This window comes from Camelus ferus, chromosome 24 (assembly GCF_009834535.1).
Source record: "Camelus ferus isolate YT-003-E chromosome 24, BCGSAC_Cfer_1.0, whole genome shotgun sequence".
In the NCBI taxonomy this organism is placed as follows: domain Eukaryota; kingdom Metazoa; phylum Chordata; class Mammalia; order Artiodactyla; family Camelidae; genus Camelus; species Camelus ferus.
The window spans coordinates 8,322,419-8,339,399 of record NC_045719.1 but is presented as its reverse complement, the minus strand read 5'-3'; the positions used below and the strand labels follow the sequence as shown (position 1 = coordinate 8,339,399).

General features: G+C 41.0%; 2 protein-coding genes across 6 annotated transcripts in view; one reads left to right on the top strand and one right to left on the bottom strand.

Moving 5' to 3' along the window:
- The window catches only part of MIB1 (mindbomb E3 ubiquitin protein ligase 1), a 93,869-nt gene extending 89,520 nt beyond the window's left edge, over positions 1–4,349 (bottom strand). Inside the window, 2 exon segments of the mRNA XM_006191768.3 lie at positions 3,439–3,562; positions 3,564–4,349. Of these exon segments, the coding sequence (XP_006191830.2) occupies positions 3,439–3,562; positions 3,564–3,668 (229 nt within the window). The 5' untranslated portion in view covers positions 3,669–4,349.
- A 225-nt stretch (positions 4,350–4,574) lies between these two features.
- The window catches only part of ABHD3 (abhydrolase domain containing 3, phospholipase), a 50,151-nt gene continuing 37,744 nt past the window's right edge, over positions 4,575–16,981 (top strand). For 2 of the 5 annotated variants that reach the window (XM_032467333.1, XM_032467332.1), the window contains exons 1-2: positions 4,583–4,728; positions 16,177–16,311. The gene's annotated coding sequence lies outside the window, so the exon portion shown is untranslated. Of the gene's footprint in view, positions 4,729–16,176; positions 16,312–16,981 lie in introns of all 5 variants that reach the window. The other 3 variants (XM_032467334.1, XM_032467335.1, XM_006191769.2) reach the window with 3 other exon arrangements.

The following is a 16,981-nucleotide window of genomic DNA, read 5'->3' as shown; positions in this document are numbered from 1 at the left end:
AAGAAGCACTCTTTGCTAGTGATGGAAGAAAAGGACAAAGAACTGTCCCCTAAACAGTATGGACCAACAATACTAGAAGCTAGTTGTGAATAAACCTAACCATCTATATCCCCAACTTTTTTAAGTTTTTTTTTTTTTTTAAATGGAGGTACTGGGGATTGAACCCAGGACCTCATGCATGCTAAGCAGGCACTCTAACACTGACCCTCACCCCTACCCCTAACTTTTGTTATCCATAAACAAGAGGGTAAAAAGAACCTTAACAGGAAACTCAAATTCATTTTCTCCACTCTTTCTCTGGTAACAATACAACACTGTACCAAAGTGACCAAAAAACAAGTATTAAGTAAAAACACCTTTCTCCCCAAATCCTGTAAAATCAGTACTAAATGGTAAAAGGTCAACTATGCCTACTTAATTACAGACTTCACAAAATTAACCCCAAACTAATTCAACAATAACATACGTATTTCCACAATCTTCTTGGTCACTACAAATTAACCAAATATATCTGGATACAAGTTGTATCATTCAAATATATACCCAATGCTCCTCTTCTCAAGGCCTGACTATCCTAGACCATAAAACCAAACTTATGTGTCACCTGAAAGAAAAAATAAAGCTTATGTGCCAAAATATTACAGACTCCACGTACAACCCTCGGACAAAATCTCCAACAGACAGTAAAGTAGTATCAAAAAGATTCAAAATGACTGAACCACTCCAAAATCCTTAACTCTCAGAGACGTTTCACAGAATTTTATTTTAAAGGTTACCCATTCCTTAATTCCCAAACAGACTGCAATAAATTACCTGTTCATAAAATGTGGGTATACGTAAGGAACAAAGAATGAATAATCAAAGAGAACCTCAGTTGTCCCAGTAAATATTATAAGACTTTTTAAAATTAACTATGAAATTTAAGAACACAAAAAGCATAAAAATACAACAAACACCTATGCACCCACCACCCAGTTTAAGACATAAAACTTAACAAAATTGTTACAGCCCCTGGGGTACTTCTGTCAACTACACTCCACTTCCTTCCACATAGAGATATTCACTCCCTCAATTGTGGCATTTATTATTACTTTCTTGGTGTACTTTTACTACACGTGTACATATCCCTAAACCAATGAGTATCAATCAGGGGGCAATTTTGCCCCTCAGGGGAGACCTGGCGATGTCTGAAAATATTCTGGGTTATCATGACTGCAGCCAGTGAGCAGAGGCCAAGGATGCTGGCCCCACTGCACAGGACAGCCCCCTCCAACAAAGAATCACCTAATAAGTCATCAGTCCAAAATAGCAATAGTGCCAAAACTGAGAAATCCTAAACACTAAACAGTACTGTTCTACACTTTAACATACCACAGGTTTTCTTTTTGAAGAAACTTTATTTTCTTGCTCTATTTGCTTAACATTAATTTTCTCTGAAGTGCTTTTAAAATGTCTGCTAACTGAATCAGATGAACAAGATGAATTGCTAAACACAATAATATGTAAAATTACCTTGTAAATTAAACTATGATTTTAAAGCCGCTGAAAAATATCTGTTTTTAAAAAGATAATAAAAACTATTTATATAACAGATATACTCCATTCTCTAAAACATGCAGACAACGTTAATATTCCTTCAAGAATTGCTGTAGTACAGGATTTATTGCACTCTACCCTCACCCTGGAAAGATATTTAAAATTCCTCATAAACCTGCAATTACTGATCCCAAGATGCCTCCAAATGATTGAGTTGTGGTCAAACCTTGGCTTGAGCTAACATGATAAAACTTTCAGAGTGTGCAGAAGTAGGCCTATGCCCCATACAGTGTTGCTAGGAGGGTAAATTGTAAAATGTCTTGAGGGCATGTAGTCAACATCAATCAAAAAGTTAAATATGTGTATCCTTCGATGCAGCAGTTCCACTTCAGAAGTACTCAGTACACATGCACAAGGCTATATGGACAAGGATTTATTCACTGCATCATTAGAAACAGAAGACCTGAAACAATACAAATGCCCATCAAGAAAGCACTGGTTAAATACATTGCTGTATCCAATCACTGGACTATTACACAACTAAGAAAGAATAAGGTGGACCTACACGTCCTAACATGGAACAATCATCAATGTGTCCTATTAAGTTAAGCAGCAAAGCGCAGAAGAGAATATAGCGGTTTCTTACCAATCATGCTTTAAAAGGTTTGCACATTTATAATAGATTAATACACATGCTTTCAATGAGTATTCTGTAAGAACACACAAGAAACTGGTGACAGTGGTGGCCCCCTTTTGCACTGTTGAATCTTTTCTTTTGCTACTTCACATACATCCTTTTCAATGTTTAAAAAGCCAGCTAAGAAACACAATTTCATGAATTATCTATTTAAAAGCTGAGTTGCCTTGTATTAATTTCCTTTTTACTGCTGCTAATAATAACTATGTACTCACTTTGGGATTTGCTAGGTTTTGCCAAACTCAATCTTAAAAGCCTTACAAGTAACAAATTTAAGCATTCTGAAAACTATCATATTTTAAATTTGAACTGTTTCCTACTGAACAGAGCACCAAGGATAAATCTACATGAAAATGAATTCTATTAAGATAAATTATACTTATTTTATGAGAGCAAGCCTTCAATTTATCAAATTATATAAAAATTCTAGAATCATTAACAATGCCCTGAAATTTGGTGAATCAAGGACACTGACTCATTGCTGTTAATGGGTAAGTCTCTGACATAACCTTACATATGAACTGAGATGTTAAAAATATATATATACCAGGTGTCCCCTGTATCTACTCCAACTTGAAAAGAGTATTTAACACAAAGAAATGGTTCAACATCGTGGGCTATTTTTCTCTCTACTGGTATATAGATATACAATGAAACAACTAAGATGAAAAACCACAGGGTACCAAGAAGCATTCAGCTACTGAACATGTTAGAGGAGGGGGAAGGGTATCTCAACAAATCTAGGGTACCAACGGCCCCTCGGCAATTGTAACCGGTCAACTAAACACCATATGGCAAGGCAAGCCTCCCTTCACAGTTATCACTCGGTGGCTGATTAATTTCAATGGCTTATTAGACAGGCCTCTCCAGACCCCTTCCCTAGAGGAGAAAGAGGAGGGGAAGCGTCTGGCGTCTTCTCGGGGCTTTGTGCCTTCCAGGCTTGAAAGCATTCTGGTGATGCTGCTGCCATCATTTCCCTTAGGGATTGGGCAGAGGGAAAGGGAGGTCTTCTCCGCAAGTTTTTGTTTACCCGGTATTGAACCTAAAATTCCCTTTGGCTCTTTCCCCTTCCTCTCCCTCCAGCCAGGAGCTGCGGGCAAGGCGTTCTACCGCAGGCTTCTCCCAGGCGGCCCGACGCCCCCACACCTGGCCCGGCCCTTTACCCCAAGCGCGCAGGCCCCTCTGGCCAGGTGGACCCCGCTTACCCGTGGGCGCGCTGTCCAGGATGCGCAGGTCGTAGGCCCCGGAGCAGCGGTAGTTGGCGGCCGTGCCGTTGTCCCAGACTACCACCACCTCCTCAGGACTCTCGAAGCTCCGGACGGTGCCCACAGTGGCCCTCGCCGCCGTCCTGCTTCCCCCACTTCCAGTCCGGGCCGCGCACTACTCGGGCCCCGACTCCTTCCACCATCACCCGGTTATTCCTCGAGTTACTCATCGGGGCCCGAGCGGTGGGCTCCGCCGCTGCCGCCGCCGCCGCCGCCGCCGCCGGGGGGCCCGTGAGGGAGTTGGGCCCGGGCCGGACTCTCGGCGCCGGCGGGGGCGGCAGCGAGCCCCGGGGGACCTGGGAATAACTCACGGGGGCGACGACGCGGTCCCCGCCGAGCCCACAGCCGCTCCCCAGCCGCCGCCGCCGCCGCCGCGCCCCCCTCTCGGACTGGAGGCCGGACTGCAGCGGGTCAGAGGCAGAAGCGGCGGCGGCGGCGGACGGCGGCGGCGGCGGAGGGTGGGCAGAGGGGAGGGGGCCGTGGGCGGGGACTCCCCCGCTTCCTCCGGGCTCCCCGGCCGGGCTACAGCGACGGCCGCCAGGAAACCACGCTCTCCCCCGGCCGGGAGCGCGGGGAGCGCAGGGGACCGGGGGAGGCTAGCCCGGGGGAGACGGCGCTGGCGGCGGGGGGCAAGCTTAACTGCCGGCCTTTTTCCTCCCTGGGGCCCTCGCTCCGGGGTGGACGCCCGACTACCGGCGCCGCCTCCTCCCCCGTTGGCAGCGATGGTACCTCCCGGCGTCCGGCGAGCGCCCGGGCCCAGGGGCCCCCTTCTCTCTGGCCCCGCGCACGCCGCCGCGCTCCGCCCCGCCACAGAGTCCCCGCCGGGCGAGAGCGGCTCCACATCCGGGTACTGGCGCACCCAAGGCCGGAGCGGCACCTTCTCTGAGGGATTAGTAGGGTGTCCTCAGCAACAGTGGGGTGGAAGGGCTTTGGAGAGGCGCACGAGTAGGGAAAGAAAGGAGATGAAAACCGATCCCTAAGCGTCTCGCCCGGGCCCTCGGAGAGTGCGCATGCGTGCAGCCGGGAAAAGCAGGGGCAGACGCCCAGCCCCGCCTGAGGCGACGAAGGGGCGGCTTCCCCGAGTTGTCGCGGCCTATGGTGCGGCGCGCCCCGTTGGCTGTGAGGGAAGGGGCGGGCAAGGAACGCCGTCGCGCCGGCTTGGAGGTGGGACTGGAGGAAGTGAGGATCCCTGTGCTACCCGCGCAGCTGAAACCAGGTACCTCTGGTGAGGTCAGTCTTTATTCATAAAGTTCTAGTGCACCTGGTTGTGCTTAGTGTGAATCTGGGATTACATGCCTTTTTGGTCTTCTTTTTAACGGGCGAGAAGTAGAACAGAGTATAACACAGATTAAGGGCAACCTGTATTTTTGTAAATGTAATTTGAAAGCGTTTCAGATCACAGTGGGTAATTAGCGTTGTGTTTTTAAACTGAGCAGAATGGTACTGAATGATGTGTGTCTTACCTTCATGCAGAGTCAGGGTGGTTAGTAGACTCCAAACAGCACAAGCTCCTGGGAAGAGTTCACAAGCACCTTGCCCATTGTAACAACCCCCATTCATTGCATAATTCGGTCCCCAACTGCAAAATACAACCTCGAAAGGAAAATAAGAGGACTGTAAGTGTGGTTTCCGGTTGCTGACATTATGGTGTATAGGATTTAAAACCATTGGTTCATAGCCCAGCACAGATGCTTTATTAGCATTATGTTGCTTTTTCTGAGAGTCTAGGGAGCAAGGAATACTGTAGCAGAAGTGAATAATCAAGTGGAAAGAAAGGGGGTGTCAAATATAACCAATGAATTATTATGTAGTGAAATAAATTATGTCCTTAATTTTTCATGTCAATAAAACAGGAAAATACCAGTATGGAACCCCGAAGGCCCGATAGAGCTTATTTCAAAAACTAAACAGTTAAAATATTTGTTCAAAATAGGCCAGCCAAATGTCTTTTTCAAAACATTTCCATCCTGGAAGTGTTCAGTGTGCTAGTCCTGCTCTGCCAACTCTTTCTTCTCTCTCTGGAATCTTATCTGATTTCCTTCTTTTCTTGTTAACCAGTTAAATTGATCACATGAATTAATAAGTTGATAAAAATATTTTAGAAAAAAATATGGCCACTGCACAAGTTCTACTGTGGTTGACTTTGTAAAGTAAGCTAACTCAAGTAAAGGCCAACTGAGAAGTGAAGACTCTTAATAGTGCAGCCTTGCATTTTACGTCAAGTTCAGTGTATTGATAATGGCTTTCCGTATGTTTGATTGTGTTTACCTCACTAGGAGGTTTATACTTATTAAGACATCATCTAATATTTAGATAGGCTTTTATTCTCAATACCAGAGATTAGTTATAATAACTTTGAATTTTATTTGCCCTTAAGATGGAAAAGGATCTTAAGAAGTGATCTAGCCCAGGGGTTTTGTTTTCTTTTCTTTCCCCATCCTTCCTCCCACCCCAGCCCCCCCATCTTGACAAATCCTGTTCTTCCCCTGTATATATGATGTATAACAGAGGCTAGGTACTCTAGATGAAGTAATATAGCAAGGCTGGAACCTGCTGGTTGTCTTCTCTTCCTCCTACCTTTGCCCGGGTTCTACAGAAGCTCATCAAAACCTCTGGAGTACCGCTGAGCACAGTGCATCAAATTAGCCTAATCTCCATATTTGATAAGGAGAAAATGCGGCCAGCACTGATTAAGTAACTTGTCTAGGATTACAGAAGAAGTTAAGAAATAAGCTAAAACTAAATCCATCTAACACTGGATGAATTTCTGTATGTTAAACACTCTTATCTATCCATCCCCTTATTAAAGACATTGTGAGTTTATAACAGTATCATGTTGTTAAGGCTACATCAAGGCCCTTAAATTAACAGTTTCCCAATGGTCTCTAAATGTTTTTGAGCATACATCCTTTCAATACCAAGTTTTTGAACATATACTTCCAATATATGTGCTTATTAATGTATAAATTATATATGTATTACCATGTTACATGTTATATAACATACCCAAAAGTAGAAATTACATGAGGATAAGATACCAAATATAAAAAAAAAAATTTTGTAATTTCTCCCTTTACTCCAATAGATCATCTTCTGAATCCCTAGATGTTTAAATTGGTATTCTCCAAAGGAGACACACCACAGTTTGGAGAACATTGTGTCATACATGTATCTGTCATGTTTAGAACCCAATCATTTTGCATATATGTATGCTTATCTGCCCATTTGTTCAAAAACATTTAGGGTCATTTAAAACCAGTAAGTTTTTTTGAATTTTGCCATTCACCTACTATTCTACTACTATGAATGAATTTGTGGCTGCTTTACAGTCTGCAAAAATGTATAATATTTGGAGAGTAATTTTATTTACAGTAACACTATCTGCTATAACAGACCCCAAAACATAAAGGCTCAGATACAATTTTTTGTTTCCCATTCATGTAAGAGCCTAATGCTTTCCTCAACATGGTGATTAAGAGACTTATGCTATTGTTCCACCATTCCCTAAAGTTATCTATGTCTAGCTTAAGAAAGTGGGGGAAAATGTAGAGGGGTGCATACTCACTTCTCAAAAGTCTTGGCCCTGAATAGCATGTATCACTCAGTCACATGCCATCGTCTAGAATTCAGCCACATCTAACTGTAAGGGAGGGAAAATGTAGCTTATAGCTGGGTGCCCAAGAAAAAAAGTGTATCAACTAGTGTCCACTCAGGAAAACAGACCACTCTAAATATTCAAATGGAAGGAATTTAATAGAGCCAAATGTTTGCAAACATGTTAGAAGGGCAGTAGAAGCAAAAAGAAATTAGTAAGTGCTGGAAAACAGTATCCTTCCGGACTAGAAGAGTGAAAGAGAAAATAATGTTACCTGGGACCCAGGATTCCTGTGCCGTTGACGCTGCTGATGTTGGAACTGCTGGTATTTGCAGTAAGCCAGGGGTCCATGCTCACACTGAAGCTGCAGGAGACCAGGAGCTCAAAGTTGTCTGCCATTGTCACTGCCACTGCCAAAGTCAGCACTCCATGAGTGCAGGGCACACCCTGCTGCTGCAGGCCCAGAAACTGCCCTGCCTGAGGAGGAACCCAGAAGCTGCATCAGAGGCAGGAAGCAAAAAATGGCTTCTCCTCTTACCAGTTGGTCTCCCCTTAGTCTCCCACAAATAGCAGGAGTACTTCTCCCTTTGGGGTACTCAGCATCATTCTTACCATTCTATGGTACTTAAACTTCCACATAACAAAGAAGTAACATCATGCATCTACCTAACAGGATCCAACTATTTCACTTACAATGAAGATATCTTCACCCTCTCTCTCCCCAAAAGGAGAAGGCATAAAGTCCCATCCATTACCATATCTATATCTAGGAGACAGTAATTCCACTTATAGATCACCACATTTCCTCCTAGGTATACTGTAACCTAAATTATAAAGTTAACAACCACCAACAAAATTGACATTTTGCTAGGCTGGACAAGAAAAAAGAAGACTCAAACATCCACCAATACTCCTTATATAAAATACTAGGGTCTATTGATGGAGGCGGAGATAAAATGTGACACACACAAGGGTATATTATTCAGCCATAAAGAGAATGAAATATTGCCATTTGAGACAACATGGATGGACCTTGAGAACATTATGCTAAATGAAATAAATTAAACAGGAAGATAAACACTGTATGATCTCACTTATTTGTGTAATTTAAAAAAATTAAAGAAAACAAACACGTTCATAGTGACAGAAAATAGATTGTTGGTTGCCAGAGGCAGTGATTGGAGGGTGGCCAAGTTGGGTAAAGGAGGTCAAAGGTACAAACTTCCAGTTATCAAATAAATAAGTCATGGGGATGTAATGTACAGCATGGTGATTATAGTTAATAATACTGTATTGCATATTTGAAAGTTGCTGAGACAGTAGATCTTAAAAGTTCCTATCACAGGAAAAGAAAATTCTGTAACTATGTGTGGTAACAGATGTTAACTAACTGTGATGATTATTTTGCAATACATACAAATATCAAATCACTAGTTAGTACACATGAAACTAATATTGTATATCAATTGTACCTAAATTTAAACATAATCTGGGAAGTGAGAAGGAGGGGGAAAAATGGTTTTATATATAAATTTTGCACTTTGAATCCTCCAAAAATATAACTCCTGATACTTGTGAATATAACCATATTTGAAAAAAAGTGTTTGTAGTTGTAATCAAGTTATGATGAGGTCATACGGGAATAAAGTGGACCCTGAATGCAATGACTTGTGTCCTTAAAAGAGAAGGGAAAAGGAGATTTGGACACAGACATTTGGGGAAGAAGGCCATGTGGCAAGAGGGGCAGAGATTGGAGTCATGCCCTTGAAAAACAAGAATGCCAAGCATTGCCAGCTACCGGGAGAGAGCAAGGCAAGATTCTTCCCTAGAGCCTTCAGAGAGAGAACATGGCCCTGACAACACCTTAATTTTGGATTTCTAGCCTCCAGAACTGTGAAAGAATAAATTTATATTGTTCTAACCCACCAAGTTTGTGGAAATTTCTTACAGCAGCCCTTGGAAACTAAGGAATAACAAGAAAGGAAGAAAATGAGCATAGCTGTTACTGTCCTCAGTTCTGTTACTGGTCACAAGGCCATAGATGATATTTATAACTCCCTCTTTCCATTACAGAGCCCATATTTCCTTTTCCCTCTGCCAACAAGTCAGCTCATTGTAGTCCCATACCTGTCAGGTGATCCAAATCTTCATTCTTTTTTTTTTTTTAACATTTTTTATTGATTTATAATCATTTTACAATGTTGTGTCAAATTCCAGTGTTCAGCACAATTTTTCAGTTATTCATGGACATATACACACTCATTGTCACATTTTTTTCTCTGTGAGTTATCATAACATTTTGTGTATATTTCCCTGTGCTATACAGTGTAGTCTATTCTACAATTTTGAAATCCCAGTCTATCCCTTCCCACCCTCCACCCCCCCCCCCAAATCTTCATTCTTGAAGGACTTATTCTCAGTCCTTAGTGGGTTATTATATTGTGATAATTAATTTTATGTGTCAGCGTGACTGGGCCACTGGCCAGGCATTTGACCTAACATTCTGGGTGTATATTTGAGGTGCATCTGGGTGAGATTAACATTTGACTCAGTAGACTGAGTAAAGTAGATTGCCCTCCCCAATATGGGTGGGCCTCTTTTAATCAATTGAAGACCTAAATAGAACCAAAAGTCTGAATAGGAGGGAATGCCTCTTGCCTTACTACTTGAGCTGGGACACTGAGTTTTTTTCTGGCCTTTGGACTCAGCCCAAAATTGACTCTTCTTGGGTCTTCTGCAGACTTCCAGTCTGCAGGCTTACAGACTGGACCTCATGCCATCAGCTTTCCCAGTTCTCAAGCCTTTGACTTAGACTTAACACATTAGCTCTCCTGGATCTCCAGCTTATGGACTGCAGACCTTGGTTCTTCTCAGCCTCCATAATTGCATGAGCTAATTCCTTATAATAAGTCTCTTTATTATATATAAAGGTGTGTATATTTATTATACATTATTAATATATAGTACATTATATTTTATATATTTATATACATTATATATATGAAGATGTGTGTATATATACATGTATATACATACATACATACACATACGCATCCTATTGGTTTTGTTTCTCTGGAGAACCTTAACCAATACATGTAGTCTACCATTAAATTTTACTGGGACATAAATATACTATATATATATATATACATATATATACTAAAATGTGCCCCCAAAGAATCTCTAGATTCCAAACACAGTTCTTTCTTAACTTTTAATGTAGCAAGAATCCCATTTCCACTTGATAATTGGGACCAATCACTCAGTCAATACAGTAACTCTTTTCTTTGCTTGTTGTTTTAGTGGTTTGAAAAACCCAAAATGTTCAAGTGTTAGTCTCAACTTCCAATTCAGTGGAAAAATTTTGGTATCCTCTGGTGGAAACATCCCTCATTTGGGAAATAAGTTCTTTAAACCAGTAAAACACACAGTTGTAGAAATGGGAATCAAAACATGTTTCCAAGGAGATTGCCAAGATGGCAGAATAGAAGGACGTGGTGTTCACGCTCTCCCACAAATACATCAAAAACTACATATATATACAGAACAATTTGCACATGATACCTACTGAAATTTGGCAGACTATCTCTTACATCAAAAATTCAAGGAAAATCAAAACCAGATAAACAACAAGTTTATAGTGTACAGCACAGGGGACTATATTCAATATCTTGTAACCTATAATGAAAAAGATTATGAAAAGGAATATATATATATACGACAACATTCGGCTGTATACCAGAAATTGACACAACATTGTAAATTGACTATACTTCAAATAAAAAACAAAAAATTTTTAAAACAAACATTTTTCCAGGGTGGTTATTTAATAGTGTTAAGAGTGAAAAGAGCCATATCAACCCCTTAATTTCTGAACCTATGAATTATGACTGTAGGAGCACCATAATTGGTCATACGTTCAAATCATCTGTCTCAGTTGGTATTCCACGGTCAGGCATTTAGTTTCAGCCACAACTTAGGAGAAAACAGGAACTACTTCTCAAAGAGAAAATACTTATTGGCAGAAGAGGGCATAATTTTGAGCTAAACCCTAGAGTTTTGCACTGGGATTCTACTATCAACATTGACAGAGGATCTGTATTGTAAGACAGTCTGTCACAGATATGTGACAACATGGGCTCTGCTGGGTCATATGGTCTCCCTGACAGAGAAGCTTGCCCTGCATCCTGGGCCTGCTGCCGTTTCCTTACTTTGGGAACTACTCAAAACTGGTTTATCGAGAGCAGTATAAATGTGATACATCTTATCCCTAAAATACAAAAAGCCCAAGTGTTTTTACCTCTTTCTTCACAACTAAAGGTGCAATTTGCCTTTTATTTTAGAGAGGATATTCTGGTATGCCCAGACCACTAGACTCCTGGACACTTTACCAAAGTGTTAAGATCTAAATTTTCCTAGACATTATCTACCATCACCTGGTATGCATGTGTCTTACTAAGACATCTAGGGTACCTGGCACTCCTGGCCCAAGTCAGATCAATACAGTGCCATCACTGTAATGGACCAGCATGATGTTCTGCAGGACGTAAGACAATCAATTTCTCTCTAAACTACATTATGACAGAACAGTTGACATTGAACATTGAAGGTATGCTGCTGTTCCTGCTAGGTGAAAGCAGTATGTTTGTGATGATACTTGATACTTGTCAAATGGTACTGAGGCAGAAAATAAGCACTTTCCAGATCAACAATAGCTGGAGCTACATATTGATAGGCTCTGTTTAGAGAGACGGCATCTAAAACAGTAGCTGTAATTGATAAAATTTACAGTACTACATAAGACCTATCTTCCTTTGCAGACTAAAGAGCAAGTTAAATGGGAAGTGAGCTGATAAACAAATTTTTTTAAATGCTAAACAAACAAGAAGATGATAGGAATCACTGTCTTTACCTTTGTTTGTTTGTTTGTTTTGTTTTGTTTTAAGATTTAATCTACAACCCTTTAAGAAGGCTTTTTCCACTCGAAGCTTTTGGAACCCAATCCAACCTGGTAGTTATTCTCATTTGGAAACAGGCGTGTTTAGTCGTAATTGAAATTCTTGCAGAGAAAGAGCCATTTCTACCCCTACCCTAGTAGGTCCAGTTAAGTTGGGGTGCTCTTCATGGGGGCTACATCTTAGAGACAAGGCAATAACTATGAGCCTCCTGCCTGTCCAGCAGACAGGGCCCCGCAGAGGAACCGGTGGCCACAGCTCTCCTCACTGCCCATGCCAAACACAAGAGCCAAGATGGGAGCACCCAGACTCTCGCCCCTGAGATAGTGCTACCACCTGCCTAGGCCTGAGGCCCTATAGCCTTCCAGGGTGTAGCAGTGGCCAGAGGAAAGCCTCACTGGGTAAGCCCCTCTTCCCCCATGACACCCCTGACTTCTGTGCAGGGCTGAGGGCAGGCTGTGGTGTGAATTGGAGCCCCAGACCCTTTCTTACCAGACCCCACCCCATCATTGGCCATACTCCCAGGGAGAAGGGTGTGAGGCCCACCTCCCTACGAACGTGAGAGCTGGCTTGATGCGCGTATAGAGGGACTGAAAACCCTGATTTATCTCTATATTTTTCAAATCTTTGATGGTGGCACTAATCTCTGCAGTTCCCCCAGGGATGTGATATGCTTTTAGTTTATTGTTTTCATAAGGAAGGGCAGTTACAGGACTTCGTGTGGACTTTCTTACTAGTATGTTTCACTCTAAAGTTCAGGGAGCCAATATGCGTATTCTTCCAGTTGCCAAGTATATCCAGTCCTACTATGCATTCTGGAAATAGGGAACTAACCACAGTTAGTTCCCTGAAATCATTGTACAATGTACTAGAGCCAAAACTGGATTAACCATGTGACCTCCATAAGCTACTACTCTGATCAGTGGGTGCCAGTGGCTTCCTGGGTGCACACAAGGCTTGGCATACTCATAGCCAGTATATAGGAATTCCTAAAAGGGAAATTGCTCTTTCCCTAGTGCCAATCCACTCTGCAGAATGGAGGCTGGTTTCTTTGGGGGAGAAAAAAAGGAGGAAGAGTTGTAGGATACATTTCTGGCTGTGTCACCAGGCTTTCTCAAGAAGACCCAGCCTCCTCTTTATTAGGGACCTATGAAATGGCATATATCCATACACTGGATGAAAGGCCATGGCTCTTCACTGTGACGACTCAAGTCATGTCTCTGCTTACCAGAGCTAGAGTTTTTCCAATTGGATAAGTCAAAAATTACTTAAGTGGGTTGCCTATCTGCTTAATTCACTGGAATTAATAGCCACAACCATAGATCTATGTGAGTTAAAACCCTCTGACTGCCACTCTGGTCTTATTGCCCATTTTAGTATCTGTATCTGTGTTCACTTAATCGTCGGTGGTTAAGCACTAACACTTGGCCTCTGTTACTCTGGCTTGAAATCAAGGAACCTATTTCAATGGTGAAATCTCCTACCATCATCCCTGACCTAGACAGGGCAGTCATCACTGAGCTTTTTAAAGACACTGGTGATCCCCTAATTAATGTATTTCTCAATATCACAGTGAAAAGAGTATCCTGTGGAACAGCATTTCCTGCTTCTGAAGCTTTTGGGTTCCTTCCTTAAAATTATACCAGGGAAGTTTTGGTAACTCAGTCTGTTGAAAATAAGCCACCATTATCAAACTGCTGCTTGAACTACACATTGTACCTGAAAACTCTAGAAAGTGCTCCCATGTTGATAAATTCAGCCCAGTCCAATGTTAAGTTCTATTCTTTTTTGTTGGGCACTTGTAGAGTCCATTCCCCACATATTCCCAGCTCTCTGACAATATAAATTTGCCATATCTTGCAGTTTAAGGGGCTTGTAATCAATCTTCCTAGTCAAACAAGGAACTATTTCAGATGACTTCACTACAGGGTCTTCAAGCTAGTCTCCTCAAACATAGGGAAAAAGTGCTTTGGTTGGCAAAGAAAGCACAGAGGAATTAAATGCACACAACCACTTGGATGGATCTCAAGGGTATTATCTCAAAGGATTACATACTGGATAATTCCATGTATATAACATTGTTGAAATGACAGAATTATACAGAACAGATCAATGGTTGCCAGGGGCTAGAGCTGGGAAAAGGGTGTGGTGTTAGGGGTAACACAAGAGTTTCTTTGTGGTGATAGAACAGTTCTGAATCCTGATTGTGGTGATAGTTACTTGAATCCATAATTATGATAAAATTTCAACTTTATACTAAAAAAAAAGTAATACATGTAAAAACTGGCAAAATCTGAATAAAGTCTGTATCTGAGTTAATAATATTGTACCAATGTTAGTTTCCTACTTTTCACAAGGTACCATGGTTATGTAAGATATTATCATCAAAGGAAACTGAGCAAAGGGTACACAGGAACGCTATACTATTTTTGAAACTTATTTTAAGTCTTATTTTGAAATAAGAAGTTAGAAAGAAAGAACAAGAAGAAAGAAAAAAGAAAAGAAAAGAAAAAGAAGGAGAGAAAAATCTAAAGGGGACTTAGGAGCTCAAGTTTCTCAAATTTGTCTGAATCTACATAAATATCTTTATTCTAAGTTTCAGGGGTCCTGCTTTTTCCCAATCTATGTCCTTAGAAAGGATTCTGGGTCCTCAATGATACCGTTGCACTAATAAGTTAACCAACCCTGGTATTTCTTTGTTTTTCTGCTTCTAAAAACGTCTTTTATATGAAGACATGAATATCCTTCTTGTTTAAGTTGTTTTTAGATCCTTGTTTAGTTGTTTTGTAACTTGAAGCTAAAAGCAATCCTAATTCAAGTTCTTGACTCATAATTAAATATAATACTGTAAAAATTTACTCTCTAGCAACTTCTCTTCCTTTCAAAAAAATTTTTTGTAAGCAATCAAAACAATGTTGTATTAGTTGGAACCTTTTTATTTCAAAAGACAAAAAATTCAATTCAAATTGGCTTACCCAAAAGGGGAAATCTATTAGCTCATGTAACTGGAAGAAAAAAATAGAAGTTCTAGATTAATGTGTGTTTTGACTTAGGAGCTAAAATAACATCTGTAGGATTCAGTTTTTCTCCAGTTCTCATTTCTGCCTATCCTTTTCTTGGCTTCCTTTGTAGTCACCAAGTAGCCTCAAGCTCTTGGCTTCATCTATCCTTACGCTAGAAGTTCCAGCAGAAAAGAGGTTCCCCAGCTCCTCCCAACAGTCTCAACAAAATTCTCCTTGTGAGACAGTGACTCAGTGGAAAGTGTACCTGTCCTTGAGCCAAACTCTGAGGTCAGGATAGGCCTGGGTTTCACGTCACTTGTAAGTTAGATGTGGAGTCAGCTCTACCCAAAGTACTTGGTCAAAGAGTGGAAGCAAGGATACCGAGTGCCAAAGAAAGTGGGATAAATGCTCAAGGAAAAAATGATTTGGAAAACAAATACTAATGATTATGTTGGAACATAGCATGCAGTACTTAAGCTGAAATTGTTTGAATTCTGAAACAGGTTTAGAAGAAATCATCTGACATTTTAGATAGTGCCAGCCTTTTGAATGGAAGCAACACAGTTTAATGAAATTAGCACTGAAATCAAGAGACTGAGTCCCAGTCACACTGAGGCTTACCAGGTCTGTGAGCTTCAGCAAATCACCTAACTTCCCTGGTCTCGGTTACTTCAAATGTAAGACAAAGGCATTAGTGATATTTGTACATATAATGGTTCTTGGTTTGTTTTTAGTATATCCCAACATGCTTAGGTTTGAGAAGTGCGAAGGGTTGGTGTCTGAGGAGTCACACAAACATTTTTAATGCCAAACTTGTCAGAAATGCAAGCATTTTAGGGGCTATAATCTTTGACCTGTGTGCCAGGTTGGCTCTTGATGTCACTCTGCTCAGAAGTAAGGACAAGATCTGCCCACACATATCCATTGCCTGACAGAATCTGTCTCTGGGACCAGAGGCATATTTTTGTCATACCCACAAATCCGTCCCAGCACCTTGGATCCCAGCCTGCAAATAGCACTTCTTTTCCTTTGTCCTCCCAAATTAGATTCACCAACCATGAGAACTTGAGTGATGTAAAAAGACTCTTGCAAAATCTTAGATTTGTTTTGTTGTGTTTTTCCCCAGGATTAGAGAATAGTCCTTCCTTCCCCGTTGGCATGTGGTCAGACACTCAACATACAAATTCCAGCAACTCCTCATGTTTCTGTGAACCCTTCTGAGTACTCCTGGGCGTTCTATACAGAAGAAGTTGCCAATTGGGTGTGTATCCAATTAAAATTCCTAGTGCCAAACTATACAAACTTTCTCTTATCTGTTACTTCTCTCCCTCCAAGAGCTACACACTTAGGACATTTTATTGGAATATTCTAATGGGAAGGTGAAAAAGTTCTAGAGATAGATGATGATGGTGATTGCATACCAATCCAAATGTAGTTAATGCCACTGAAGTGTACACTTAAAAATGGTTAAAATGACAAATTGGATGCTATGTATATTTTGACACAATAAAAAGAAAGTGAAACAAGAATTACAATGTGATCCAGCAATTCCATTCCTAAGTATATACCCAAAGAAATTGAAAGCAGTTGCTGAAACAAGTATTTGTATAACAGTGTTCATTGCAACATTATTCACAATAGCTGAAAGGTAGAAATAACCCAAGGGTTCATCAACAGATGAGTGGATAAACAAAATTTGGTATATACACACAATGGAATATTATTTAGCCATAAAAACAAATGAAGTACTGATTCTACAACATAGATGAACCTTGCAGACATTATAATAGGTGAAATACCAGACAGAAAAGGGTAAATACTCTATGATTCCACTTATCTGAGGTACCTATGATGGTCAAATTCATAGCGATAGCAAGTTGATTAGAAATTACCAGAGGGGTTGTTGAAAAGGTGATGAGCAGTTATTGCTC